Genomic DNA, 27,814 nt, shown 5'->3' on the forward strand with positions numbered 1-27,814 from the left:
AACCACCAACCTCCAGATCCAAAGTCCAACGCGTTAACAACTACACCACTGAGGTTGGTTACACAATAATCTAAAAATCTAATCTAAATTATGATTTATTTGTGGTGAAGCTGAGAGCTTCTTCACAATTTTTGTGGATATCACAGCAGTACTAATCAAATATATGAGACCTTGTTTAGACTGCGGATGCGGGGGTAAAGGGAAATTTCAGTCCTAGCCCAGCAGGATAGATTCGTAATTACCATCAAATATATGAGACCTTGTTTAGACTGCGGATGCGGGGGTAAAGGGAAATTTCAGTCCTAGCCCAGCAGGATAGATTCGTAGAAGCTTAACCCAGCCCAAACTGAGGCTTAGGTGTAGGGGCTAGACAGCCTTTTTGTGTATGGAGTTAAGCACTTAAGCTGTTTCCTAACTAAGCTCGAAGATCCGAGCGATCTTCAGAAGCCTAACTAAGCTCGAAGACCCAGCAGGATAACACAAGGTAGTACTAAGAGCCTCCTGTACTATTTCTGACATATCTATATTTTTTTCTTTTTACTCTGGTAATGCCGCCACTGGTCGCTACTCGATTAAAGTAGCTACTCAATTGTCCTCACGAGGCTGACTGGACCCCGAACTCCAAGCACAGAGCCGAAAAAACCTCGGCCCCGCCGGGAATCGAACCCGGACCTCCTGCGTGCAAGCCTATTTATTAAGAGTCGAAAAAAACCTCGGCCCCGCCGGGAATCGAACCCGGACCTCCTGCGTGTACAATAATTTATTAAGAACAAAGAACTTGACAGATAGCCATGTCAAAAAGAAAAGAAACATGTACCTACTAAATTCAAGCGTGTAGTTCAAAAGATAAAATGAGAAGTATCAATATGGAATCATAGGTATTTTGTTGTTTTTCAACGAAATGATTGTCTACTTTTTTGTAGCTTTATTTTAAGTGGGTAGGTTCTCCTGAAGGAGCTCTTTCACCCAAACACATGATCTAAGAATATGGTTATTTAGGATATAGGTCTGTATGCCATGTATGATTTACTTTTTTTTTTTTTGTATGTTTTCCATGTTTGTATTTGTTAAATATGTATATATCTTCGTAGATATAGCGTAACTTCCATGGAAGTAATGTTCTTATTTATTTCGCTATTTTACTATCGTTCGGTCAATAATATGCGTAAATAAAAATTACCCAAAAATTGTTTATTCATTATTCAACAAAGAATATTATTATTTTTTTCTTTATTTAACTTATGAGTAGATACAGGTAGTTACCCAGGTAATGTCCGCTAAGGCCTCCCTTGTGTTGTAAGAAACGGTGTAGGATTAAGTACATCTCTTGGTTGAAATTATTCATAACTTCCTAGACCTCCACAACATTTCTTTCACTTTTCCTTTATAATATAAATAATATAAAGTTTACATATATATTTTCTTTAAGAAGCTGATAGGTAATAGATGTTATGTCGCGACCGGGGCTCAAACCAATCCTCCGATTAAACATCTAAAACCTGTTTCAACGAATGAGGACTTGATTCATTTAAGAAATGTAGAGGGAAAGAAGAAAGTACTTTTATCTCTTATCAGAACAGCTGTTATGTTATTCAAAATAACACGTGTTGAAGATATAGGCTAAAGTGAGGGGGTGGGGGCAGTGGAAATATCAATAGAGCCCCGACACATAGCGTAGCAGCACGGAAACTTGAAGAGTTAATGTAGCGCCGGCGTATAGAACTCCTCCATGGCCATATTGAATGCGAGAAGCACGAAAACGAGAAAGAATAAAGAATGTGTTGAAGTGACGCCACGATATCACGGGTGAGGCTACTACGAGGGGGCCTAAAACTTAAAATGATCTTCTCGGGAGTATGAATGCAGCGGCGGCGGTAACCAGCTCACCAGGGGGTGATCCATCCCCAGCGAGCACCGGAGCCACAGGAACTGCTTTCTCGGCTAAAACTCATGTGAACGGTGGTCGGTTTGATTTCGATGACGGGGGTACGTACTGTGGGGGCTGGGAAGACGGTAAAGCTCATGGACATGGTGTGTGTACGGGACCCAAAGGACAAGGTGCATACTCTGGCGCTTGGCACTATGGATTCGAGGTCTCCGGAGTCTATATTTGGCCGAGGTAAGTAGAAGCCCCTCAACCAAGTGCATACGAAAGTGTTTGATCATTTCTAAACAAGTCCCCTGGCCATGTTTTGCAATATGGTCAGAAAACCAAAATATTCCCAAACGTCCTCTTCAAGACGAGCTATTTCTTGGAACTACATTTTCTTTTTCCAATCGTAAAAATCACAATCTAAATATGTACCTACATAATATTTCAAGCCAAACTTTCATTACAAGAGATAAATTAAAAAAATCGAGAGTAATGATAAGTAGGTACAGAAAAAATGCTGACCTATATATGTTTAGGTACATGTAACTCCTAGATAAATTTTAAAAATAACACGAAGCACTGAGCTCTAAAATATAAATATGACCTCATACGTACATATGAAACGTTCAATTTTAATAAAGTCGTTTGAATTGGAAAATTAAATTAATTAGCGAAGAATATTATGGAAATTTAATTTGATGTGTGGGGCATCTCCTAATACATAGTTTTTCATGTAAAATTACTAAATAATAGACTACTTTACATGTGAAAGTAGTTACCTACCTAGTTGGTGTAGTAGAAAACTTTCAAACTTTAAATTAAAATTTCCTATCAATATTTACATAGGCAAATAGTGACGTAAAAAAAAGGAGAGAACGAGATAACGTTCTGTAGGTACAGTTTGATTCACCTTGTTTGCCCTAAGAGAAAAATACATTGTTGCCCAATTTATAAATGGGGGGGAAACTCATCCAAAGGTACTTACAGGAAAGATCTATAGATACCTACAATACATACAACAGTTGAGGGAAAGCAATATTCAAATTGAAAATGTAAATTCCGAAAGAAAAAAAAAATCTACGGGTATAAATATGCCATCGCGAACTTCCCCGATGAGAAAATAGGATACCTACCATGCCATATTTTATGTATGTAGGTAATCTCCACCAGTGTTTCCTAACTAAGCTCGAAGATCCGAGCGATCTTCAGAAGCCTAACTAAGCTCGAAGACCCAGCAGGATAACACAAGGTAATATTCTATTTTATTTCAGTGGGAGCGCCTATGAAGGTCAATGGCAGAACGGGAAACGCCATGGTCTGGGGGTGGAGTCCCGAGGCCGCTGGATATACCGGGGGGAATGGACGCAAGGATTCAAAGGTCGCTACGGGGTGCGCCAATCTTCAACATCGAACGCCAAATACGAGGGTACCTGGGCAAATGGCCTTCAGGATGGATATGGCTCAGAAACGTACGCTGATGGAGGTAAGCGCTTGTTCCATATTTTTCTTCTTATTTTTTTTCTTCTCCGCCTATTCCCGTGTTTGTTGTTGTAGTGGCCATTGCCCAGGTCAAATGGAATCAAACTCCTTCTGTAGTTGGTAATCCTAGGAATTCTGCCACATCAATTGGTTTAAGCCATAGATCCAGAGGTGTGAGTTGTGTGAGCTTTGATGGACAATTGAAGAGGTGGATGGTGTCGTGTGGACTCTCGTTGCAAGTGTTTCCCGTGTTTAGACGGGGTCGGCGTTTTTCATCAGCCCTCAATCAACCTTAGGGTGATCGCTTTTAGGCCGACATTTGATTTTGGCTACAAAATTTTACGAGTGGATGCTCAACCTTTGCTATTTGTATAGCATAAGGAATTTGGGACTAGTCTACTCCCTGGTTATAGTCCCTTATCTAGACTCTGATCTACTCCTTGTTTATAGTCCCTCAGCCTGATTAAATGAGCATGTGGGTTCAATTCCAGATATTGGATTTTCAGATGCTTTAGATTTTAGATAAACTTTGGAAGTGATGCTTCAGTGCTACTTGAGAGCCAGTAGTTTGTTCATAAATATGCGTAGATGTCTTAGTCTATTGATAACTGATGTAAGGTCCCTTGAGTAGGTCTCTTCAAATGTTCATTAAAACTTTCCAATATGGGATAGGTTCTCTTCCCAATGGAAATGGGAGGGAGTTTTTCTTTCTCTCCCACGCTCATGAGGTATAGCATAAGGAATTTGGGACTAGTCTACTCCCTGGTCATAGTCCCTTATCTAGACTCTGATCTACTCCTTGTTTATAGTCCCTCAGCCTGATTAAATGAGCATGTGGGTTTAATTCCAGATATTGGATTTTCAGATGCTTTAGATTTTAGATGAACTTTGGAAGTGATGCTTCAGTGCTACTTGAGAGCCAGTAGTTTGTTCAAAAATATGCGTAGATGTCTTAATCTATTGATAACTGATGTAAGCTCTGCCCCTGAGTAGGTCTCTTTAAATGTTCATTAAAACTTTCCAATATGGGATAGGTTCTCTTCCCAATGGAAATGGGAGGGAGTTTTTCTTTCTCTCCCACGCTCATGAACTCTCTCTCTCTCTCTCGTTCTCATGAATCATTAGCCATAAGGTGACAAATGCAACATGATGCTGTATAGATGTAGAAGATAAGGTACAGTGTGTATCATCAATCTTCAAGTTACGTCTCTAAATGTTCAGTGTTATGTATTCGATCGGGTGAGATCGACATTATTCGGAATTTGTAGATCGGCAAAACTAGTGATGTTCGATCTCGAGTAAAAGATCGATCTTTTGAATCGATTCGAATCGGAAGGCTAAAAATCGATCCATCAGATCGATCTCAGAACGTGTGAGACGGAAAAAGCTTCCTACTAGTGATGTTCGATCTCGAGTAAAAGATCGAGCTTTTGAATCGATTCGAATCGGAAGGCTAAAAATCGATCCATCAGATCGATCTCACCTAAAGAATCGATCTTCGATCTTTCACGCACTTGTGTTTTGTGACACTTGTGTGAAAAACTCAAAAACATGAAAAAGACACAACAGACAAAATCAAATTGCGATTGATTAATTGATTCAATTAGCTTGCAAAAACGAAATCAACACATTTCTTAAGACTTGTGTTTTTTGTCTTCTTTAGCTATTTTTCGGCTCAAAAACATGAAAAAGACACAACAGACAAAATCAAATTGCGATTTAGGGGCACGGTTAGTCCAGTGGTAACGCGCTTGCTTGCCATGCAGAAGGTCCCGGGTTCGAATCCCACCATCGAAAAAAAAAAATCAAAATTTTGAATCTCCCGCCAACTTTACACGCTCACGAAGGCTGTGTTAAGTTACCACATCATTTTCCACACGCCAAGAAAGGACGGGAATGACCTATCTCAACCCGGTACATAACCACACCCTGTAAACGTGCAAACTCGAGATAAAAAGTAAAAATGAATTCAGATTGTACCTACAAGTTGCGGAAAAAAAAAATCAAAATTTTGAATCTCCCGCCAACTTTACACGCTCACAAAGGCTGTGTTAAGTTACCACATCATTTTCCACACGCCAAGAAAGGACGGGAATGACCTATCTCAACCCGGTACATAACCACACCCTCATAGTTAGGTAGGTACATAACAAAACTCACAACCCAAAAACACTGAGCGGAAATTTTCTGACCGAAAAAAAGCTATTTTAAAAGCTATTGTACATAGGTACCTACATCAAAATAGAGGTTGAGTGGATTGGAACACAACACATACGCCTTCAGGTTCAGGCACACTCCAGTTGTCAAGGGTCTAGGTACTCTAGGTTTATCCTGCCCTTGGGATCAATTTATTTTGAGGAAACCATTTTACTGTTGAAAATTTGTAATGTAGTAATGAAATATGAACATGTGCATTTTGGAGCGCTCTACAGCACTTTCATATTTTCAATGGGTGGATTAAAAAAAAAAAAAAATAGAAAGTAAATTGAAACAACGCAACGAAGGCTACCTTTAGATTTTAGAAGGTCAGGTAATACCTACCTATTACCTATAGCTCAAACTCAAATATACATATGTGGTGGTCAAAGTGCTTTTGCTTTTCAGAGGACGCCTGAATTTTTCATTGGAAACTGACGTGAGCAATGAATGACCTTGAACTGAAAACAGGAGAAAACACACACACACACACACACACACACACTCTCTCTCTCTCTCTCTTGGCTCTCTCTCTCTTTCCCAAGAGAGAGAGAGAGAGAGAAAGAGGGAGGGAGAGAGAGAGAGAATGGAATTTATGTACCTAAGCAGGTGAAAAGCCCCACTTTGGTCATATCTTTATTTAGTTGCTACATATTCGATGTTGAGCTTTTCTGAGGAAAATGAGAAAAGAGAAGATTAACCGAGTTTAAACTTACTTTGTGGCCCTTAACCAGTCTATAGAAATTAGTGGAGATGCCAAATCTCTTCAAGTCCATAGCCGAAATTGAATATGGATATGGAAAGTTAGCTTTATGAAATGATAATCCCGTAAAAGTATAGGAAGTATCAATAGCCCATTATAATGAGTCCCTTAGTTTCGGACCTGCTCACTCATTCTTCATCATTTCTCCATTCTCCTTTTTTACCCTGGATACTTTCCCTCCTAATCAATTTAATAGAGTGGAGAAGCATTAAGATGGGAGCGAGGGAGATGGTGTTTCTGTTCTTAACTTCATTAAACTTTTATGATAAAACGATTCTTTTTTTATTCTACTCTTTGTATCCCTTATCGAGAACTGTACCAGCCGATGAAAATATCCACTAGTTGCTCAACTCAAATGGGATTCCAATGTAAACGATGGAGTATATGGTACCTACACATACACACTATCAATAAAACCTGAATACTTAGTCTGACTGTTTATATAGAAGACAACTCCGATAATAAAATGGAAAGCCCTGAGAGTTCCCTAATTTATACTGATCATTGACAATAGGTGTGCTCCGCCTTCAACACGAAGACCTGATTCACTTAATTGTGCTGAATTCAATAGAAAACAGCCTCAAAAGTTGGGTTTAGCTTATAAGATCTATGTAGTATTGCCATGCCCAGTGTAGTGTAAAAAAAGCAATAGGTACTATGAATACATGCCATCTGCCATCACAATGCCACAATTGAGTCCTGTATTTGAGAGTACACTTCACTTATAAATAAATTATTTACAGAAATGTATTAGCAAAATATCCATGCTATACTTACGTTGTAACGCATATTAACCCATCGTGTCTCTATTGGAACTTTGTGCTGTCTTGGAATTCAGCAGCTTCCGCCCTACTGATTTATTTTTACATCTCCTTATTGTATGACTCAGCCAACTTACATTGCGTGTCCGTGAGATAGGCTACCTATTTCTCAGCTAAGGAGGAATGACCGGGACTAGAGTTGTATGGATCGCGAGCTAACGGTAGCTCACGAGAGGTTTTTGAGAGCAACTCTTATAAGAACCAGAACTTTACGTCGTAAAGTTTTGGTTCCCAGACTAAAGGTAGCTCGCAAAGGATCTCCTAGTGATCTGAGTAGCTCGCTACCCATAAAAGGTTGGCGACCCCTTACCTAACACCAGGAAACCTTGTATCCTAGAATGATCAGGGTCATTTTTGATATAAATTATTTACCGAACTTCTCTGTTAAATTTGATCAACTTGGGTCGAAATCCAAAGTCCTGAGCAAGGCGAACTCTTTTTGACATTTTTGAAAAATATGGCCGTAAATAGCGGCCGAACGGTACATACCCATAAAAGGTTGGCGACCCTTGACCTAACACCAGGAAACCTTATATCCTAGAATGATCAGGGTCATTTTTGATATAAATTATTTATCGAACTTCTCTGTTAAATTTGATCGACTTGGGTCGAAATCCAAAGTCCTGAGCAAGGCGAACTCTTTTTGACATTTTTGAAAAATATGGCCGTAAATAGCGGCCGAACGGTACATTTCTCCAAGTTCGGGCCGCGCACAATTTTGATCTAGATACATCCTATAATAAACCTCTCTGCAAAGTTTGGGCCACCTGCCCCAAAAGGTCCTGAGAAGGCCCCATTCCTTTTGACCTTTTCGCAAAGTATAGCCCTGAATGGCGAAACTTTGGTCCGTACATTTCTGAAAGCCTAGATATTCCTATTCAAGGTACCTATGTGTTGTTGATTCAATAATAAATATGAAAGTAATTATTTAAAAAAAAAGTTGATTTCCGGGAAGACACTTTTATCTTATGACGACCAGTTTAGGATAATGTTGATCAGTACCTACTATGTATCAAGCAACATTGTAGCTTATCTGTTGACACTCTAGCCTCTGGGCAAGGCATATGTTCTACCCAACTACATTATAGTGAGCGACCAAGTGAGGGACGGGCGGACGGGGTAAATATGAAAGTAATTATTTTTTAAAAAAGTTGATTTCCGGGAAGACACTGTTATCTTATGACGACCAGTTTAGGGTAATGTTGATCAGTACCTACTATGTATCAAGCAACATTGTAGCTGATCTGTTGACACTCTAGCCTCTGGGCAAGGCATATGTTCTACCCAACTACATTATAGTGAGCGACCAAGTGAGGGACGGGCGGACGGGACGATCTAAACCCAGTTGAACGAACTTAATATAATCCTCATTCTCGCCAGCCTATTTAGCGCGTAATGGTATAGCGCGTCTGCCTTGTGCGCTAGGTCGTATGTCCGATTCCCACCCAGGGCGGGTTTTATGAACGGATAAGGTTCGTTCTCGGAACGGCTGGGTTTCTCCTATCCTGTCTTCCTTCTCTCTTCGCTTTCGGGATGACGAGACCTTAGGAGTTACAGTTCCCTCTATCAGACCTCTTACAAAATAAATCCTTATTTTCGTACAAAGGTTTGTGGTGTTTACCCTGTAAAAACTTTGCCTTGTAGGTACAATAAGCACTTTCACATGATTAGGAACTAACATGGAAAACATGTACACAATTTGAAAGTTAGCAGTTACGAGAAAACGGTAGGTTGTGTAAAGGCTTAGGTGTCATGCAACTATGCGTACACAGAGACCAAGGCTAATGTTATAATTACGTCTACTGCATTTTACTATACCAACATAATGCAAAATACCACTCAGGTATTAAGAAAATGTGAAAACATATGAGCACGTCCTTACTAATTATTCAAGCAGCACGCGATTTCCGTCTAATACCGCCCGAGAAGCATTTAAATCATGACTGACAGCTGTACAGTACCGTGATTTACCAAAGGCCTGGGTCCAATTCTCAATAGGCTTAAATAATTTACAGTTGTTGAGTTCCACTTTTGGTTTTCTGGTGCTATCCATCTCATACCCAGATTGATACGTATGTAGTATATAGGTACTCAGCGATGAAGGTTCTTCTCTTGGAAAAACCTGAGTAGTGCGGGAAAGAGCTTTCAAACTTAGTAGCTTAGTGCATTAGTAGCTTTGCTTTACACATCGAAGATAATTTATTATAAGACGTTATTTAGACTGCGGGGGTAAAGAAACTTTTCAGTCTCATTGTATAAGTATAAATGAGGTATATTCTATTCTATGTGGGGAATTCTAGGCTGGAATGCTACACCTAAAAATGTGGCAAGCAACACATAAATTTGACCATCCTAATCATCCTATGAGTCGGTCCACTCAACGTTGAGAGTAACAATAAACAATTCTGAGGAAACATCGAGACACTGTCGCTTGAATCATGCGACAAATTTCAGAAAATTACACATCCATAGTGTACGTGTAGGGGTGTTTGCTACGTGTGGGTGTGATGTACCAACGACATGCATAAATCGTAGGTGGAAATCACTTGTCTTACCTCTTACTTAGAAAATGGTAACGTTTCAAATACTTGGCTCTCCTTGGGGGTGTTTGTTGGTCGTTAAGTAGGGACTTTCCATACCTAGTTTTCAGAAATTATATATATATAAAAAAAAATCTACCTACCTTTACCTAGTTTTTAAGAAATTATACTACATTAAGAAAGTCTAGTTTGAAAATTGACAAAGACTTTATAACAGAACCTTGCCATTGGAATTAATGTGAAATGTCCATACATACCTAATATCATCATCAATTTCTAAAGGCCAAGCCTTATCGGTGAAGCCAGTCCTTCCTGTCTCTTGCAACTCTCCAACTCATTGAATGACCTGCACTTCATGGACACTTGGATCTCCTGGAAATATGTACTTTCGGAAATTACCTAGGTAGCTATGTGCCCACTCAACTCACTGTGGTTCTAGTATTGGGCAATAAATTGCTATGGAACAAAGCGAAAGTGTAGTAGAAAGTGATGATACTTGCTGCAAAATATGAAAAAAATAGGTACTACCTGAAAATGGTCATTATTTGATATTTGCTTCGAGTCATTGCGTCAGGCAGCGTCGATTTACTTTAGACACTTCATAGATACTTCAATAATTGTAATGAAGGAAAATGATCACCTAGTTTATTATTTTTTAAATACATTACCATTATTTATGTATCTATGAAGTACCGACAACTGTGTAGTAGAAAGTGATGATACTTGCTGCAAAATATGAAAAAATAGGTACTATACCTGAAAATGGTCATTATTTGATATTTGCTTCGAGTCATTGCGTCGGGCAGCGTCGATTTACTTTAGACACTTCATAGATACTTCAATAATTGTAATGAAGGGAAAATGATCACCTAGTTTATTATTTTTTAAATACATTACCATTATTTATGTATTCAATATTTACCGACAACATTACCTACCAATCGATATTGACGGCACCTTTTCCCCAATGCTTTATGAGCTGTATAGGGAGATACTTATTCAGAATGTAAACACTAGTAATTGTCGACTGTTTCGGTTGGGCGACTACCACGCTTGCATAATAACGTGCAGTTAACGACTATAAAGAGAACTAAGGGCTAAGGGTAGGTAACTACTCGTATATCGTGAAAATGATATCCTAGTATTTGTAAGTAAGTAGGTAACCTACCTATCCCTAGTGGTCAGGGTACTCACCTGGTAAGTGGGAGGGCGCCGACTGTTTCGGTTGGGCGACTACCACGCTTGCATAATAACGTGCAGTTAACGACTAAAGAGAACTAAGGGTTAAGGGTAGGTAACTACTCGTATATAGTGAAAATGATATCCTAGTATTTGTAAGTAAGTAGGTAACCTACCTATCCCTAGTGGTCAGGGTACTCACCTGGTAAGTGGGAGGGCGGGGACTTGCATATCAAAATTACAACAGTAGTAGAGCTGGGGGTAAAGGGACTCGTTATTATCCCATTCGAACAGCATAAAAACAACATTATTCTTATGACCCCAAGCTCTGAAAAAATTTAATTTCCCCTGACTCATTACATTAGTCTCTGTATACTTTTGTAGAGTGGTGGGCAGCTGGCACTACAGAGGCAAATCCCATTTAATTTCCCCTGACTCATTACATTAGTCTCTGTATACTTTTGTAGAGTGGTGGGCAGCTGGCACTACAGAGGCAAATCCCTTCATGCCGCGGCCAAATGCACAATGTAAAGCATAGGGATTTCAATTGTATAGGAGAGCATCTGAGAGAGAAGAGAAGCCCCCAAAAACACACCATTCGACCGAATCAAACATCTATTTCGGGGAAATGTGTGTGTGCGAGAGAGGAGAGATGTGTGTGTATTTATGTAAAATTTTCGACTTGGATGAAGAGGAATTTTACACATGCGTCGTTGACACGGGCACGGACAAGATCGTCTGTGTGCTGTTTCTTAGACATTGGGAGCATAGGGCAATACGGTCCTATCTATCTGCCTATATACTCTATACAGTTCACACTATGTTCCCTAATCACATCACACGTCACTGACGTTTGTCTCGGAAGTGTCATCACTTTGATCTCACTTGGAATGAGGGTGCTCGTCTTGTTACAGTATATAATGCAGACAATCACTCACATGAGAACCTACTAACATATTATAGCTATACCTATTGGGCATGAAGGACATTTACATGTCGTTTACAGTCATATTATGTACCGATGTACATATTGGGTCATCCATTGTTCCACCTAGACTTCAAACTCATTTCCACGTAGAGTTCAAACTATTCTCTGCAACAATCTGATTATTTGACACTCCAAGGTTCACAAAGCTATCAGCAGCAATACCTATGCCTTTTCAAAATAAATTTTCAGGCTTTTGAAAAAATTTAATTCATGTAGTAATCACTAACTATTGTATCTTTGTTGACTTAAATTCAGCCCAATTGTTACAAAAATGTATGACATTTTCTTACTATTGTTCCTCCTTTGCCGCACACTTTGTGGGAAAAGCTCCTTTTTTGTAATAAAAGCCCATTTTGTGCAGAGTTTCTATTTCAAGTAAAAACATTTCCATTACAATTAGACATCACATTGTAATAATTGTTGCACTAGTTTCTGTATATAATTGACAATCCGCTATGAAGGTAACCTACATTATTATCGAAAAGGATCAATCCAGACCTGAGAAATGATTTTATGTCATATTATGCTTAGGTACAAATTTCCACAAAACTTACCAGCACCATACGCGCTGACGCACATTCCCAACACGCGCGCTGTGAACATTATTTAGCCTCTGATTATCAGAGGACAGCCCACGCTAAGCCTATTATCCCCCGCCCAACTCCAATTAACCTACTTTACTCGTTGATACTTGAAAATTTTTCACGGAAAGTTTCCAATTCGGGTTTCTGGCTTCAACGGAAAAGTCACACTCTAGTCCCAGAAAACGTCAGGGCTTCCAACAAAAACAGAGGAAACAAAAAAAAAAAAAAAAATAGATAAAGATATACCGTTGTACCTGCTGGATAGACTGAAAAGCCTTTTTCCCGCCGCAGCCTAACCAAGCTAATATTTGATACAGTTTATGGGGGTTACCATTTTCCAAAACACCCCTGATTAATTTAAAAAAAAAAGGTGAGTAACACGTAATAAGAAAGGAATGGATGGAAAAAAAATGGGATGGAACGGTTAAGGGAGATACAAAAAAAAAAAAAGCGACAAAACGGTTGGTCCAGATTGCTCGATGGCTTGCTGTCTAAACTTCGGATTGTCGAAGACTAAAAAAATGGCTGTCCAATCCTGTCCTGGGGCCTTGCCCATCATACCTTCACCTGAGCTTTAATAAATCTTAAAATAAACAGTACCAATAAAAACAGGACATCAAAACATAAAACCAACTAGAGGTCATCAGATCATCAGTTTCGTTTCATGGTTGTTATCAATGTAGTTAAAGTAAGAAAATTAGATAGATACGGACGGCAAAATGAAGACGAAGAAAACTGACAAGGGATAATGACTAGTTTTAGCTCATAATGTAAGATAACGACAAGTACCTATCAAGTCAAAATGTCAAGTTGATGAATCTCGTTTTCTGTTCCTTTTCCCCTTTTCTGCTTCTTTCGTCATCCAGTCATCCACTATCCACGATTTCCGTTTCTTCGTCCTCTGTCTCCTCTCAATTCCTCTTTTCCTTCCTAGTTTTTCCTAATGATGATTTTTTCCTCTAATTTATCAAACATCAATGTGTGTTTGATGCTATGTCTCTCTTCTTATCATCTGCGCGTCGCCTATCATTATGAATTCCAGAGGTGTGAGTTGTGTGAGCTTTGATGGACAATTGAAGAGGTGGATGGTGTCGTGTGGACTCTCGTTGCAAGTGGTCGACTAGATTCACCTCTTCACCTCGTCGATCGCCCATCTGTGATAAAGGGAATTTTCGGTCCTTTTCGAGTGCGATATTACATCATCCCGAGACAAACTTGAAACCCATAAAATACACTAGACCCTTGCCTAGACTGCCCATGTCGAAGATACCGTGTCCCGAGAATGGCCGGACCGGGGTACTTACCTTGCCCTGAGGATCCGTGGTAAGCTCGGTCGTATGAAAATCGTCAGAGTTGATACTGGCAGAACATGGCTCCCTATATCTCGATGGACAAGCACACAACGGCTGCGTATAGTTAAGCCGCACGTACACAGTTCCAGATATTGGATTTTCAGATGCTTTAGATTTTAGATGAACTTTGGAAGTGATGCTTCAGTGCTACTTGAGAGCCAGTAGTTTGTTCAAAAATATGCGTAGATGTCTTAATCTATTGATAACTGATGTAAGCTCTGCCCCTGAGTAGGTCTCTTTAAATGTTCATTAAAACTTTCCAATATGGGATAGGTTCTCTTCCCAATGGAAATGGGAGGGAGTTTTTCTTTCTCTCCCACGCTCATGAACTCTCTCTCTCTCTCTCGTTCTCATGAATCATTAGCCATAAGGTGACAAATGCAACATGATGCTGTATAGATGTAGAAGATAAGGTACAGTGTGTATCATCAATCTTCAAGTTACGTCTCTAAATGTTCAGTGTTATGTATTCGATCGGGTGAGATCGACATTATTCGGAATTTGTAGATCGGCAAAACTAGTGATGTTCGATCTCGAGTAAAAGATCGATCTTTTGAATCGATTCGAATCGGAAGGCTAAAAATCGATCCATCAGATCGATCTCACCTAAAGAATCGATCTTCGATCTTTCACGCACTTGTGTTTTGTGACACTTGTGTGAAAAACTCAAAAACATGAAAAAGACACAACAGACAAAATCAAATTGCGATTGATTAATTGATTCAATTAGCTTGCAAAAACGAAATCAACACATTTCTTAAGACTTGTGTTTTTTGTCTTCTTTAGCTATTTTTCGGTTGCCCCAGTAGAGTAGGTACCTACCTCATAAACAATTCCCCTATTTTCGTGTTATTAGTTATTATGTTCAAATATCAAATAGGTAGGTAACTTTCTTCTTCTTCTATCTCGACACTCCATTCGTCCATTATCTGTACGAGGGCTATGTTTTGTCTATTCATTTCTCAGCTCATGTTTGACTCTGGCCATCCAAAGGGGCAATTACTCGAGCATCATGAGCACGTTACCTTTTGGAAAAAATATAGATGGAGTGTTTTACTCATGAAAATAAATGTATGTGCTAGTAAAATATGTTTGACTTGAACTTCCGGTCCGGTCAAGTGTTCATTGGAGTTTCGAATGATTACAAGATGGTAGAAATATCGGACGAGTAATACATTGTCTCGTCTGGGTGTGAGTGTGTTTTCTGCTTGAATTTGAATCACAACAACACATCACGTTTCTGACATTCAGAAGTAAATTTTCGTCTTAGTCATGTTTTGAAGCAAATCTGAAGTATCTACCTGCCTACGTCAAAATCGGATTGGTATCAGTATCTCTGATGTATTTAACATTCCCAAGAGATTCCAAATAATATTCCAATATGGCTCCGTGTTAGAGACTCTCTGGATTCGATCCCTTGTGCTGACAAATATTGGCGTGAGGCTTTGTCCTTTCCTGCTGGTGTTGAAACAATATGGCTCCGTGTTAGAGACTCTCTGGATTCGATCCCTTGTGCTGACAAATATTGGCGTGAGGCTTTGTCCTTTCCTGCTGGTGTATTGGTTGATTTGAATCAGGTTCCTGCCCAGAACTGGCGAAACAAGGAATGAAGTCATTTGAACCCCCTTCTCCAGGCTAATATTGATTTACTGTCCTCAATAGGAATCAACAAGCAAAATATACCTATACCTAGATATTTATAACTAGACCTCCTATCATCGCATGCATATCAACTTTTTCCTAACATGTAAATCATGAAAGGGCCGAGGAAAAATGCTGCAGTACATTAATTGAATTTAAATTTCAGAGCATGCTAATTCAGTATAACTAATTCTTTGTTCAAACGTTAGCCATGCATAATGTACGAGTTAAACATGTTACTTTTTGTATGGCTATATGGCCGCAATATGTTTGCTTTCTGAAATTCCAATCGCGTTTCAATTATTTATACAGGGAATACTGATGGTACAGTACAGCCGATGAAAATATCCACTAGTTGCTCAACTCAAATGGGATTCCAATATAAACGATGGAGTATATGGTACCTACACATACACACTATCAATAAAACCTGAATACTTAGTCTGACTGTTTCTATAGAAGACAACTCCGATAATAAAATGGAAAGCCCTGAGAGTTCCCTTATTTATACTGATCATTGACAATAGGTGTGCTCCGCCTTCAACACGAAGACCTGATTCACTTAATTGTGCTGAATTCAATAGAAAACAGCCTCAAAAGTTGGGTTTAGCTTATAAGATCTATGTGGTATTGCCATGCCCAGTCTACTGTAAAAAAAGCAGTAGGTATGAATACATGCCATCTGCCATCACAATGCCACAATTGAGTCCTGTATTTGAGAGTACACTTCACTTATAAATAAATTATTTACAGAAATGTATTAGCACAATATCCATGCTATACTTACGTTGTAACGCATATTAACCCATCGTGTCTCTATTGGAACTTTGTGCTGTCTTGGAATTCAGCAGCTTCCGCCCTACTGATTTATTTTTACATCTCCTTATTGTATGACTCAGCCAACTTACATTGCGTGTCCGTGAGATAGGCTACCTATTTCTCAGCTAAGGAGGAATGACCGGGACTAGAGTTGTATGGATCGCGAGCTAACGGTAGCTCACGAGAGGTTTTTGAGAGCAACTCTTATAAGAACCAGAACTTTACGTCGTAAAGTTTTGGTTCCCAGACTAAAGGTAGCTCGCAAAGGATCTCCTAGTGATCTGAGTAGCTCGCTACCCATAAAAGGTTGGCGACCCCTTACCTAACACCAGGAAACCTTGTATCCTAGAATGATCAGGGTCATTTTTGATATAAATTATTTACCGAACTTCTCTGTTAAATTTGATCAACTTGGGTCGAAATCCAAAGTCCTGAGCAAGGCGAACTCTTTTTGACATTTTTGAAAAATATGGCCGTAAATAGCGGCCGAACGGTACATTTCTCCAAGTTCGGGCCGCGCACAATTTTGATCTAGATACATCCTATAATAAACCTCTCTGCAAAGTTTGGGCCACCTGCCCCAAAAGGTCCTGAGAAGGCCCCATTCCTTTTGACCTTTTCGCAAAGTATAGCCCTGAATGGCGAAACTTTGGTCCGTACATTTCTGAAAGCCTAGATATTCCTATTCAAGGTACCTATGTGTTGTTGATTCAATAATAAATATGAAAGTAATTATTTAAAAAAAAAGTTGATTTCCGGGAAGACACTTTTATCTTATGACGACCAGTTTAGGATAATGTTGATCAGTACCTACTATGTATCAAGCAACATTGTAGCTTATCTGTTGACACTCTAGCCTCTGGGCAAGGCATATGTTCTACCCAACTACATTATAGTGAGCGACCAAGTGAGGGACGGGCGGACGGGACGATTTAAAACTCTCTTTCTAAACCCAGTTGAACGAACTTAATATAATCCTCATTCTCGCCAGCCTATTTAGCGCGTAATGGTATAGCGCGTCTGCCTTGTGTGCTAGGTCGTATGTCCGATTCCCACCCAGGGCGGGTTTTATGAACGGATAAGGTTCGTTCTCGGAACGGCTGGCTTTCTCCTATCCTGTCTTCCTTCTCTCTTCGCTTTCGGGATGACGAGACCTTAGGAGTTACAGTTCCCTCTATCGGACCTCTTACAAAATAAATCCTTATTTTCGTACAAAGGTTTGCGGTGTTTACCCTGTAAAAACTTTGCCTTGTACAATAAGCACTTTCACATGATTAGGAACTAACATGGAAAACATGTACACAATTTGAAAGTTAGCAGTTACAAGAAAAGGGTAGGTTGTGTAAAGGCTTAGGTGTCATGCAACTATGCGTACACAGAGACCAAGGCTAATGTTATAATTATTACGTCTACTGCATTTAACTATACCAACATAATGCAAAATACCACTCAGGTATTAAGAAAATGTGAAAACATATGAGCACGTCCTTACTAATTATTCAAACAGCACGCGATTTCCGTCTAATACCGCCCGAGAAGCATTTAAATCATGACTGACAGCTGTACAGTACCGTGATTTAACAAAGGCCTGGGTCCAATTCTCAATAGGCTTAAATAATTTACAGTTGTTGAGTATATAGGTACTCAGCGATGCAGGTTCTTCTCTTGGAAAAACCTGAGTAGTGCGGGAAAGAGCTTTTGAACTTGGTAGCTTAGTGCATTAGCAGCTATGTTTTGTACATCGAAGATAATTTATTATAAGACCTTATTCCTTATATAGACTGCCGAGGTAAAGAAACTTTTCAGTCTCATTGTATAAATGAGGTATATTCTATTCTATGTGGGGAATTCTAGGCTGGAATGCTACACGTAAAAATGTGGCAAGCAACACATAAATTTGACCATCCTAATCATCCTATGAGTCGGTCCACTCAACATTGAGAGTAACAATAAACAATTCTGAGGAAACATCGAGACACTGTCGCTTGAATCATGCGACAAATTTCAGAAAATTACACATCCATAGTGTACGTGTAGGGGTGTTTGCTACGTGTGGGTGTGATGTACCAACGACATGCATGGATCGTAGGTGGAAATCACTTGTCTTACCTCTTACTTAGAAAATGGTAACGTTTCAACTACTCCTTGGGGATGTTTATTGGTCGTTAAGTAGGGACTTTCCATACCTAGTTTTCAGAAATTATAAAAAAAAATCTACCTACCTTTACCTAGTTTTTAAGAAATTATACTACATTAAGAAAGTCTAGTTTGAAAATTGACAAAGACTTTGTAACAGAACCTTGCCATTGGAATAAATGTGAAATGTCCATACATACCTATACCTAATATCATCAATTTCTAAAGGCCAAGCCTTATCGGTGAAGCCAGTCCTTCCTGTCTCTTGCAACTCTCCAACTCATTGAATGACCTGCACTTCATGGACACTTGGATCTCCTGGAAATATGTACTTTCGGAAATTACCTAGGTAGCTATGTGCCCACTCAACTCACTGTGGTTCTAGTATTGGGCAATAAATTGCTATGGAACAAAGCGAAAGTGTAGTAGAAAGTGATGATACTTGCTGCAAAATATGAAAAAATAGGTACTACCTGAAAATGGTCATTATTTGATATTTGCTTCGAGTCATTGCGTCGGGCAGCGTCGATTTACTTTAGACACTTCAAAGATACTTCAATAATTGTAATGAAGGGAAAATGATCACCTAGTTTATTATTTTTTAAATACATTACCATTATTTATGTATTCAATATTATCTGATTATTTGACACTCCAAGGTTCACAAAGCTATCAGCAGCAATACCTATGCCTTTTCAAAATTATTGCAGGCTTTTGAAAAATTTACATCATGTTCTACATATATTGTTCTTTGTTGACTTAAATTCTAGCCCATTGTTACAAAAATGTATGACATTTTCTTTCTATTGTTCCTCCTTTGTGGGGAAAAGGCTCTTTTGTAATAAAGCCCATTTTGTGCAGCGTTTCTATTTCAAGTAAACATTTCCATTACATTAGACATATACTACTGATTATTTGACACTCCAAGGTTCACAAAGCTATCAGCAGCAATACCTATGCCTTTTCAAAATAAATTATTGCAGGCTTTTGAAAAATTTACATCATGTTCTACATTATATTGTTCTTTGTTGACTTAAATTCTAGCCCATTGTTACAAAAATGTATGACATTTTCTTTCTATTGTTCCTCCTTTGCCGCCACTTGTGGGGAAAAGGCTCTTTTGTAATGAAGCCGATTTTGTGCAGAGTTTCTATTTCAAGTAAACATTTCCATTACATTAGCCATATACTTGTGTTGTTTGCACTAGTTTCTGTTTGAACAATCCTGCTATGTAGGTACCTACATTATTTCGAAAGGTCACTCGACCTGAGAATGATATTTATGTACAAATTATATGCTTGGACAAGTTTTCCCCACGTGCTGTGTACATTTTCCTCTATTAGTGGACGCCCACGTAGCCTATTTCCCCCGTCCCAAGCTCCAATATACCTACTTTACTCGTTGGATTACTTGAAAATTTTCAGTCGGAAAGTTTCAATTCTGGGTTTCTGGGGCTTTTCAACGGAAAGTTCACCACTCTGAGTCTAGAAACGTTCAGGGCTTTCCAACAAACAGATGGAATACACAAAAAAAAAAAAAAAAAAAAAAAAAAAAAAAAAAAAAATACCTTGTTTTTCCTCCTGGTTATACAGGGAATACTGATGGTACAGTACAGCCGATGAAAATATCCACTAGTTGCTCAACTCAAATGGGATTCCAATATAAACGATGGAGTATATATATTATGGTACCTACACATACACACTATCAATAAAACCTGAATACTTAGTCTGACTGTTTATATAGAAGACAACTCCGATAATAAAATGGAAAGCCCTGAGAGTTCCCTAATTTATACTGATCATTGACAATAGGTGTGCTCCGCCTTCAACACGAAGACCTGATTCACTTAATTGTGCTGAATTCAATAGAAAACAGCCTCAAAAGTTGGGTTTAGCTTATAAGATCTATGTAGTATTGCCATGCCCAGTGTAGTGTAAAAAAAGCAATAGGTACTATGAATACATGCCATCTGCCATCACAATGCCACAATTGAGTCCTGTATTTGAGAGTACACTTCACTTATAAATAAATTATTTACAGAAATGTATTAGCAAAATATCCATGCTATACTTACGTTGTAACGCATATTAACCCATCGTGTCTCTATTGGAACTTTGTGCTGTCTTGGAATTCAGCAGCTTCCGCCCTACTGATTTATTTTTACATCTCCTTATTGTATGACTCAGCCAACTTACATTGCGTGTCCGTGAGATAGGCTACCTATTTCTCAGCTAAGGAGGAATGACCGGGACTAGAGTTGTATGGATCGCGAGCTAACGGTAGCTCACGAGAGGTTTTTGAGAGCAACTCTTATAAGAACCAGAACTTTACGTCGTAAAGTTTTGGTTCCCAGACTAAAGGTAGCTCGCAAAGGATCTCCTAGTGATCTGAGTAGCTCGCTACCCATAAAAGGTTGGCGACCCCTTACCTAACACCAGGAAACCTTGTATCCTAGAATGATCAGGGTCATTTTTGATATAAATTATTTACCGAACTTCTCTGTTAAATTTGATCAACTTGGGTCGAAATCCAAAGTCCTGAGCAAGGCGAACTCTTTTTGACATTTTTGAAAAATATGGCCGTAAATAGCGGCCGAACGGTACATTTCTCCAAGTTCGGGCCGCGCACAATTTTGATCTAGATACATCCTATAATAAACCTCTCTGCAAAGTTTGGGCCACCTGCCCCAAAAGGTCCTGAGAAGGCCCCATTCCTTTTGACCTTTTCGCAAAGTATAGCCCTGAATGGCGAAACTTTGGTCCGTACATTTCTGAAAGCCTAGATATTCCTATTCAAGGTACCTATGTGTTGTTGATTCAATAATAAATATGAAAGTAATTATTTAAAAAAAAAGTTGATTTCCGGGAAGACACTTTTATCTTATGACGACCAGTTTAGGATAATGTTGATCAGTACCTACTATGTATCAAGCAACATTGTAGCTTATCTGTTGACACTCTAGCCTCTGGGCAAGGCATATGTTCTACCCAACTACATTATAGTGAGCGACCAAGTGAGGGACGGGCGGACGGGACGATTTAAAACTCTCTTTCTAAACCCAGTTGAACGAACTTAATATAATCCTCATTCTCGCCAGCCTATTTAGCGCGTAATGGTATAGCGCGTCTGCCTTGTGTGCTAGGTCGTATGTCCGATTCCCACCCAGGGCGGGTTTTATGAACGGATAAGGTTCGTTCTCGGAACGGCTGGCTTTCTCCTATCCTGTCTTCCTTCTCTCTTCGCTTTCGGGATGACGAGACCTTAGGAGTTACAGTTCCCTCTATCGGACCTCTTACAAAATAAATCCTTATTTTCGTACAAAGGTTTGCGGTGTTTACCCTGTAAAAACTTTGCCTTGTACAATAAGCACTTTCACATGATTAGGAACTAACATGGAAAACATGTACACAATTTGAAAGTTAGCAGTTACAAGAAAAGGGGAGCGTTTTTAGCACTACACCACCAATCGATGCTGAGGCAGTTTGTGATGTAGTGGTAAATAAGCACACCTTTTGGTTTGATTGTAGTTCAGGCCGTCGAGTTATCCTAATGACTTCCTTCTTGTGTTGACAGGAACGTTTCAAGGACAGTGGTTGAGGGGAATGCGCCACGGGTACGGGGTTCGAGCCAGTGCTCCATTCGGTTTGGCGTCCCACTACCGACCGAACAAAAACCTACGCGCCTCGCTGACGTCTCTGAGGAGCAATGAGGTGGCTGGCGGTGCCGGAGGTTTACCAGCCGGGACAGAGGCAGCTGTCGAGCGAGACCGAAGAGTGGATGATTCCCGCGGAGGATTTGTACTCCGGGCTCGAAGTGATGATCCCCCGCAACGCAGACGCTCTCTGGTGGAGAAATCGAGTAACATCAAGAAATCCATTCTGTCCGTAAGTCGTTTGGCTTTCGATACCGTTCATTACAGTAGATAAGTGTCTATGTGAACGAATGAGGATGTTTTGAATAATGAAATCATGGGTGTGCATCTTTCAGTCTTGTGTAGACGACCTCTCTTCTCTCTTCTCCCTAGATTCTTTCATTTTTTAGTGTGGAAGGTACATACCTAGTAGGTACTCATTCATTGCATTTTTCTTTTCTAGTAAATTTACTGAGATACATACATAATTAGTTAATAGGTATGTATGCGTCAACTCGTATACTCATGTTCTTTCCTTCTTGTCACGCACAGGGGCTAAAAATCAAAAAGCAAAGGTCCACAGGAGACTTGGAGAAGAGAGTAAATTCCGGAGGGAGCATGCGCAGCACAGCTTCCAGCGCCTCATGGGTGAGCACCGAATCTTCCTTCTTGTCACGCACAGGGGTTAAAAATCAAAAAGCAGAGGTCCACAGGAGACTTGGAGAAGAGAGTCAATTCCGGAGGGAGCATGCGCAGCACAGCTTCCAGCGCCTCATGGGTGAGCACCGAATCATCACATTCTGGATCAGGGATCATTGCGGGCAGTGTCAACGATGAGTCGAACGCCAGCTTTGTCGTTGAGGTAAGTTCTCAAGCAACCAAGGCACCCGACGTCCTGTAAACAACCACGATCGTAAAACATGAAATCTATCCAGCTAAACATACGGAAAGCTTTGTGACTTCGACCAGTCAGTGGTTGAAGATCGCTACTCTGGGGTCGAAAATGGGATCCTTATAAGTAGATGTTTAAAGATTTGAAATATGTTGTAATGTTTCCAGGACGAGCATATGGACTCAAGTGTGACGGAAACCTACATGGGAGAATGGAAGAATGACAAGCGATCTGGATTTGGAATCAGTGAACGCTCTGACGGACTCAAATACGAAGGTAAGTTATTTGAGATTTGGAATAGAAGAGCATATAATACCTTGTTCATCCTGCCCAAATCTAAGACAGGAAAGTCTCGTTAACCTGGATTCCCTGGCAGTTTAACTTTCAGTTCACACAAGGTCCTTGTTCATCCTGCCCAAATCTAAGACAGGAAAGTCTCGTTAACCTGGATTCCCTGGCAGTTTAACTTTCAGTTCACACAAGGTTTTCAGTCCACTTGGGCAAGAAACGAAATAAAATGGAATTCCACATCTCTAGAACTAATACTATTACCTATCCATTGCAGGAGAGTGGTTCGCGAACAAGAAGTATGGTTACGGTATCACTACGTTCAAGGACGGTACCAAAGAGGAAGGAAAGTACAAGAACAACGTCCTAATCACCTCCCAGAAGAAGAAGCACCTATTTCTCATGCGCTCTGCCAAATTCCGGGAACGGATCGATGCCGCTGTGAACGCAGCCCAAAGAGCTTACAAAATTGCCTTGCAGAAAGCTGATATTGCTATCTCTAGGTAGGTAACTGATATTACAAAATTTGCTTTGTTGATAATATATTTTTTAATGATATTCTACTTGAAAATAATAATGGACAAAATAAGTATAGGATGTAACATTGTAACCAACTGGCACCAGGACCAACCAACTGGGTGTAACCAACGTTGTGCTGGGTTAATAATTTTCTATTGATTAAAATTTTGGCCCAAGACTTTCATTCTAATGATTGCCAACCAACTGGGTGTAACCAACGTTGTGCTGGGTTAATAATTTTCTATTGATTAAAATTTTGGCCCAAGACTTTCATTCTAATGATTAAAACAAAGGGGGGCCACGTACGAAAAATAAAGTTTGGGAACGGCTGACCTAAGTTTTACGTTTGGAATATCCCCTCTTTTTCTGAAGCTCGTTTCCCCTATTTTTTTTTCCATGGTTTAGTACAGGCGCTATCACGCCAAAAGAGGGGAAATTCCAAAAGGAAAATACGACCAACAGTCTTTGGGGACACCGACTGACCCAAAAGATTAGGTAGGTACCTACAGAATTGTGGACACTTATTTGTTTTCAAGTAACCACACAATCAATCCCATGGGGGGTGAGGAGTCTCCTGTCTCATGTGTATAACTAAACTGACCTGGGGGGTAATCTGATCCCATAGGGGTGAGGGGTCTCCTGTCTCATGTGTATTACTAAAGCGACCTGGGGGGTATTTCCTTTCCAGGCGCCACCAGTGGCAGCACCTCTGCAAAGAAAGAAAAGCTTGCCCGATGTGCAAGTCTTACCGACAGCCATGACACCCATGTCCCGGGAAGAAGCTTCAGTGCTTAGCTCGGCAAGGAGACACGAACTTCGCCGTATGGCCGAAGAAAACGAAAGACTTCGCGCGAATCCGCTTCTCTATATTGTCAGTCCTCATGTAAAGGTAAACAACACTTTTCGTTCTCAGAACGGCTGGATTTCTAACATCCTGTCCCTTCGACTTCGGGATGATAAGACCTCCGTTGTTGGAGTTCCCTCTATCAAACCTCTAAGAATTAAAAAAAAAGCCTCCTGTGTAGCTTAGTGGTTAAACTGGTTAAGATGCTCACTTGGTAAACAGGAGGACGCGGGTTCAAATCCCAACCGAGACCAAGGCATAAAGTTATAATAATAGGTATGCTAGGTAAAAGTACAACAATAGTAGAACTTCCCAGTAAAGGGATTCGCTTTATTGTTTTATTCAAGCAATATGAACAAACGATTCTTGCAGAATGGCCACCGCTAGAGGAAAAGCAGAATTAGCTGATTTAGCAGCAGATCATGCAAGGGAAGATTATGAAATAGCTCTTGCAGAATGGCCACCGCTAGAGGAAAAGCAGAATTAGCTGATTTAGCAGCAGATCATGCAAGGGAAGATTATGAAATAGCAAAATTAACAGCCAAACAATTTGCTCCTGATTTTTCTCAACCAGGTAAATGATCCAACTCATTGAATTTATAGTTTAGCAGGAGCAACGGGTACGGATAAATGTTCAAGTTCCATTGTGTACCTAATACCTACAGTTATTTCAGTATTGGCTTGGATCTCATTCTTAACTATGTAGCTAAATTACTCCAACTTAAAGACGAAACAAAAGTTAGAAAAGTGTTCCCAGGTCTACTTATATAGACGAAAAAAAAAAATCTTCCTTCTTTTGAATGTTTATATCTCTCATTTTTAGGTCTTTCTGTATTTAATATGGAACGTCCAAAAGGTAAGAAAAGGGTCTTTCGCATGCTTCATAATCAAGTAGGTCTATACTTCATAGTTCATTTAAGTATTGTTTCACATCTTCTACCTACTTAGGGTAATTACTTGTGGAATCCCAACAGTAGGTAAAGATAAAAATAATAATTTTAGTATAATAGTTACCTAGGTACCTATTGTTAGCTTGGGTTTAGAATTTATTTATTGTTCACTTTTTTTATAACAGGCTCCACTAAAATCCACTATTGTATTTGTTTCCGTTTCAGCCATGGATAAACTAAAACCTCGCGACTACACCAGGACACCTGCTCAGGGTCAAGGCTTGGCACCAGGACCATCGTTAGATCAACTCTCACCAAACGCCACCAAATTACCTTCAACCGAGTTACCTTCACCTCCCCTCCCTACCGAACAGTTACCTATGCCTTCACAGATTGGGAATCGACTGCCGATGCCTGGTCAGCCCCGTCCTGCTCAGCAGCCACAGAGTCAATACTCAACGCAGCAATCCTCCTACTCTACGACAGGCCAAACGTCTCGGAGTCAAACTCCTACCCATATGTATCAACAGACACCACCGATTCCAGCGAAAAATCCAAACTATGGGGCATCTGTACAGAAGCAAAACCCTTATCCTCAGCCCCAGCAGCAAACTTCTCATTCCCCAACCCAGAACCAATCCTTTGATAAAAATCAATACTACCAATCACAAACTCAAAACCCAAGCCAAAACTATTCACATAACCAAAACTATCCACAACAGCCTTCTCAACAGCAAAACTTTCAGAATCAAAATTACCCTCAAACATCACAAAATCAAAATTATCCCCAAACTCCACAGAACCAAAATTATCCCCAATCTCCACAGAACCAAAATTTTCCATCATCTCCTCAACACCAAAATTATCCCCAAACCTCTCAAAATCAAAATTATCCCCAACTCTCTCAAAATCAAAATTATTCCCAAACTCAAATCTATTCTGACACACAGGCCTCGTTTCCTAATCATATGCCTTATTCAAATCAAAATCCTTCATTCCCTCCGAATCAATTTCCTACGTCCCAATCATTTCCAGGACAGAATCAACCCCAGTATAATCCCAACCAATATTCTGACCAGTACTCATCATCTCCTCAGCACTCACAGGTGAGTTCCAGAATAGTAAAGAGAACCACAATCATCAAGCAAGTTGAAAACCTACGAAGGGTAGGTAGTAACCTTTAGTAATGTTAGCAAATACCTTCTTACCAACGTATTTTTTGCTGTCTAAAATCAAATCACCAAAGACATTCAGTGAGTCTTTTGTCGACTATGACTTTATTAGTAAAGATAACTTTTTATAAAAATTTGCATTATATTGATGTTGTTGTAACGATTGTACTTTTGTTTGTTTCACAGGAGTGGTTCTCCCGACAACAACTTGTGATGTTAGTGTTATTTGTGAATGTTTCACTAGCCATAATGTTCTTCAAGCTGCTCACGTAGCATTGACTTGACCAAGGAGGAGAGCATACTGGGGCTGTGAGCATCTTATTTTGGCGCCACATGACTGGACCAGCACAATTCTGCACCGTGTTCCCAAACATTCGATTTTATTTTACGTTCGTTTCGTTCTTAATCTTTCTTTTCGGGCGGGAGTCCATACGAGGAGAGCTGTCTATGGACAACTTGAAATTTTAAATCCAAGCGCGGAAAATCGCGCCTGAATAAATAAAATTGTGTTTCTCGTTCTTCAAAGAAGGTAGTTCAAATCAAATTCTTGAAATTAGTAACCCTTCAAAGGTAGTAACCTTTAGTAATGTTAGCAAATACCTTCTTACCAACGTATTTTTTGCTGTCTAAAATCAAATCACCAAAGACATTCAGACTTTTTAATGCAATCTGGTTTACGTCTGCTTCCAGTCGCCTTCATACAATCCACAACTGTTTTCAAATCAACAACAATCCGGCTTCAGCAGAAATCAATCATCTTTCCAAAAGCAGCCTTCATTTGAAAGCTCGTACGATCAACAATCATCGAACCAAAACCCAAACCAAAACGTCATGCCTCATTCCAGTCGACAATCTCTACGCAGGGGTTCCAACATTAAACCTCCTCCTAACCAAGAGGGGACTTCAATATTCAATCAAGTGAGTAAAAACTCCAGAGCTGTCAAAAGCTGGGCGCAGAGAAGTAATTTCTTTATTCTGTACAGTAAAATGCTGAAACTAATAATGACAAACAAAGCTGTGCTCTGTTCCTCTGCTAACAATACTATTATTATTATTCCTATGTATGTTTCAGGCAGAAATCGCGCCTGAATAAATAAAATTGTGTTTCTCGTTCTTCAAAGAAGGTAGTTCAAATCAAATTCTTGAAATTAGTAACCCTTCAAAGACACTTTTTTTTTTTAAAAAATATTTTCTCTCTTGGACA

The 27,814-nt window shown here is 39.7% G+C and overlaps 1 protein-coding gene across 1 annotated transcript; it reads left to right on the forward strand.

Annotated features, from left to right (window-relative positions):
* Positions 1-1,724: 1,724 nt before the first annotated feature.
* LOC103505743 (junctophilin-1) lies at positions 1,725-27,699 on the forward strand. The gene is made up of 12 exons (XM_026820996.1): positions 1,725-2,119; positions 3,145-3,356; positions 21,948-22,258; positions 22,558-22,653; positions 22,784-22,867; positions 23,065-23,173; positions 23,463-23,688; positions 25,004-25,122; positions 25,372-25,404; positions 25,664-26,544; positions 27,301-27,571; positions 27,683-27,699. Exons 1-12 carry the CDS (start codon positions 1,857-1,859, stop codon positions 27,697-27,699), a joined length of 2,622 nt encoding a protein of 873 aa, XP_026676797.1. The 5' UTR covers positions 1,725-1,856.
* Positions 27,700-27,814: the final 115 nt, after the last annotated feature.

This window comes from Diaphorina citri, unplaced genomic scaffold, assembly GCF_000475195.1.
Source record: "Diaphorina citri unplaced genomic scaffold, Diaci psyllid genome assembly version 1.1 scaffold192, whole genome shotgun sequence".
NCBI classification, from domain to species: domain Eukaryota; kingdom Metazoa; phylum Arthropoda; class Insecta; order Hemiptera; family Psyllidae; genus Diaphorina; species Diaphorina citri.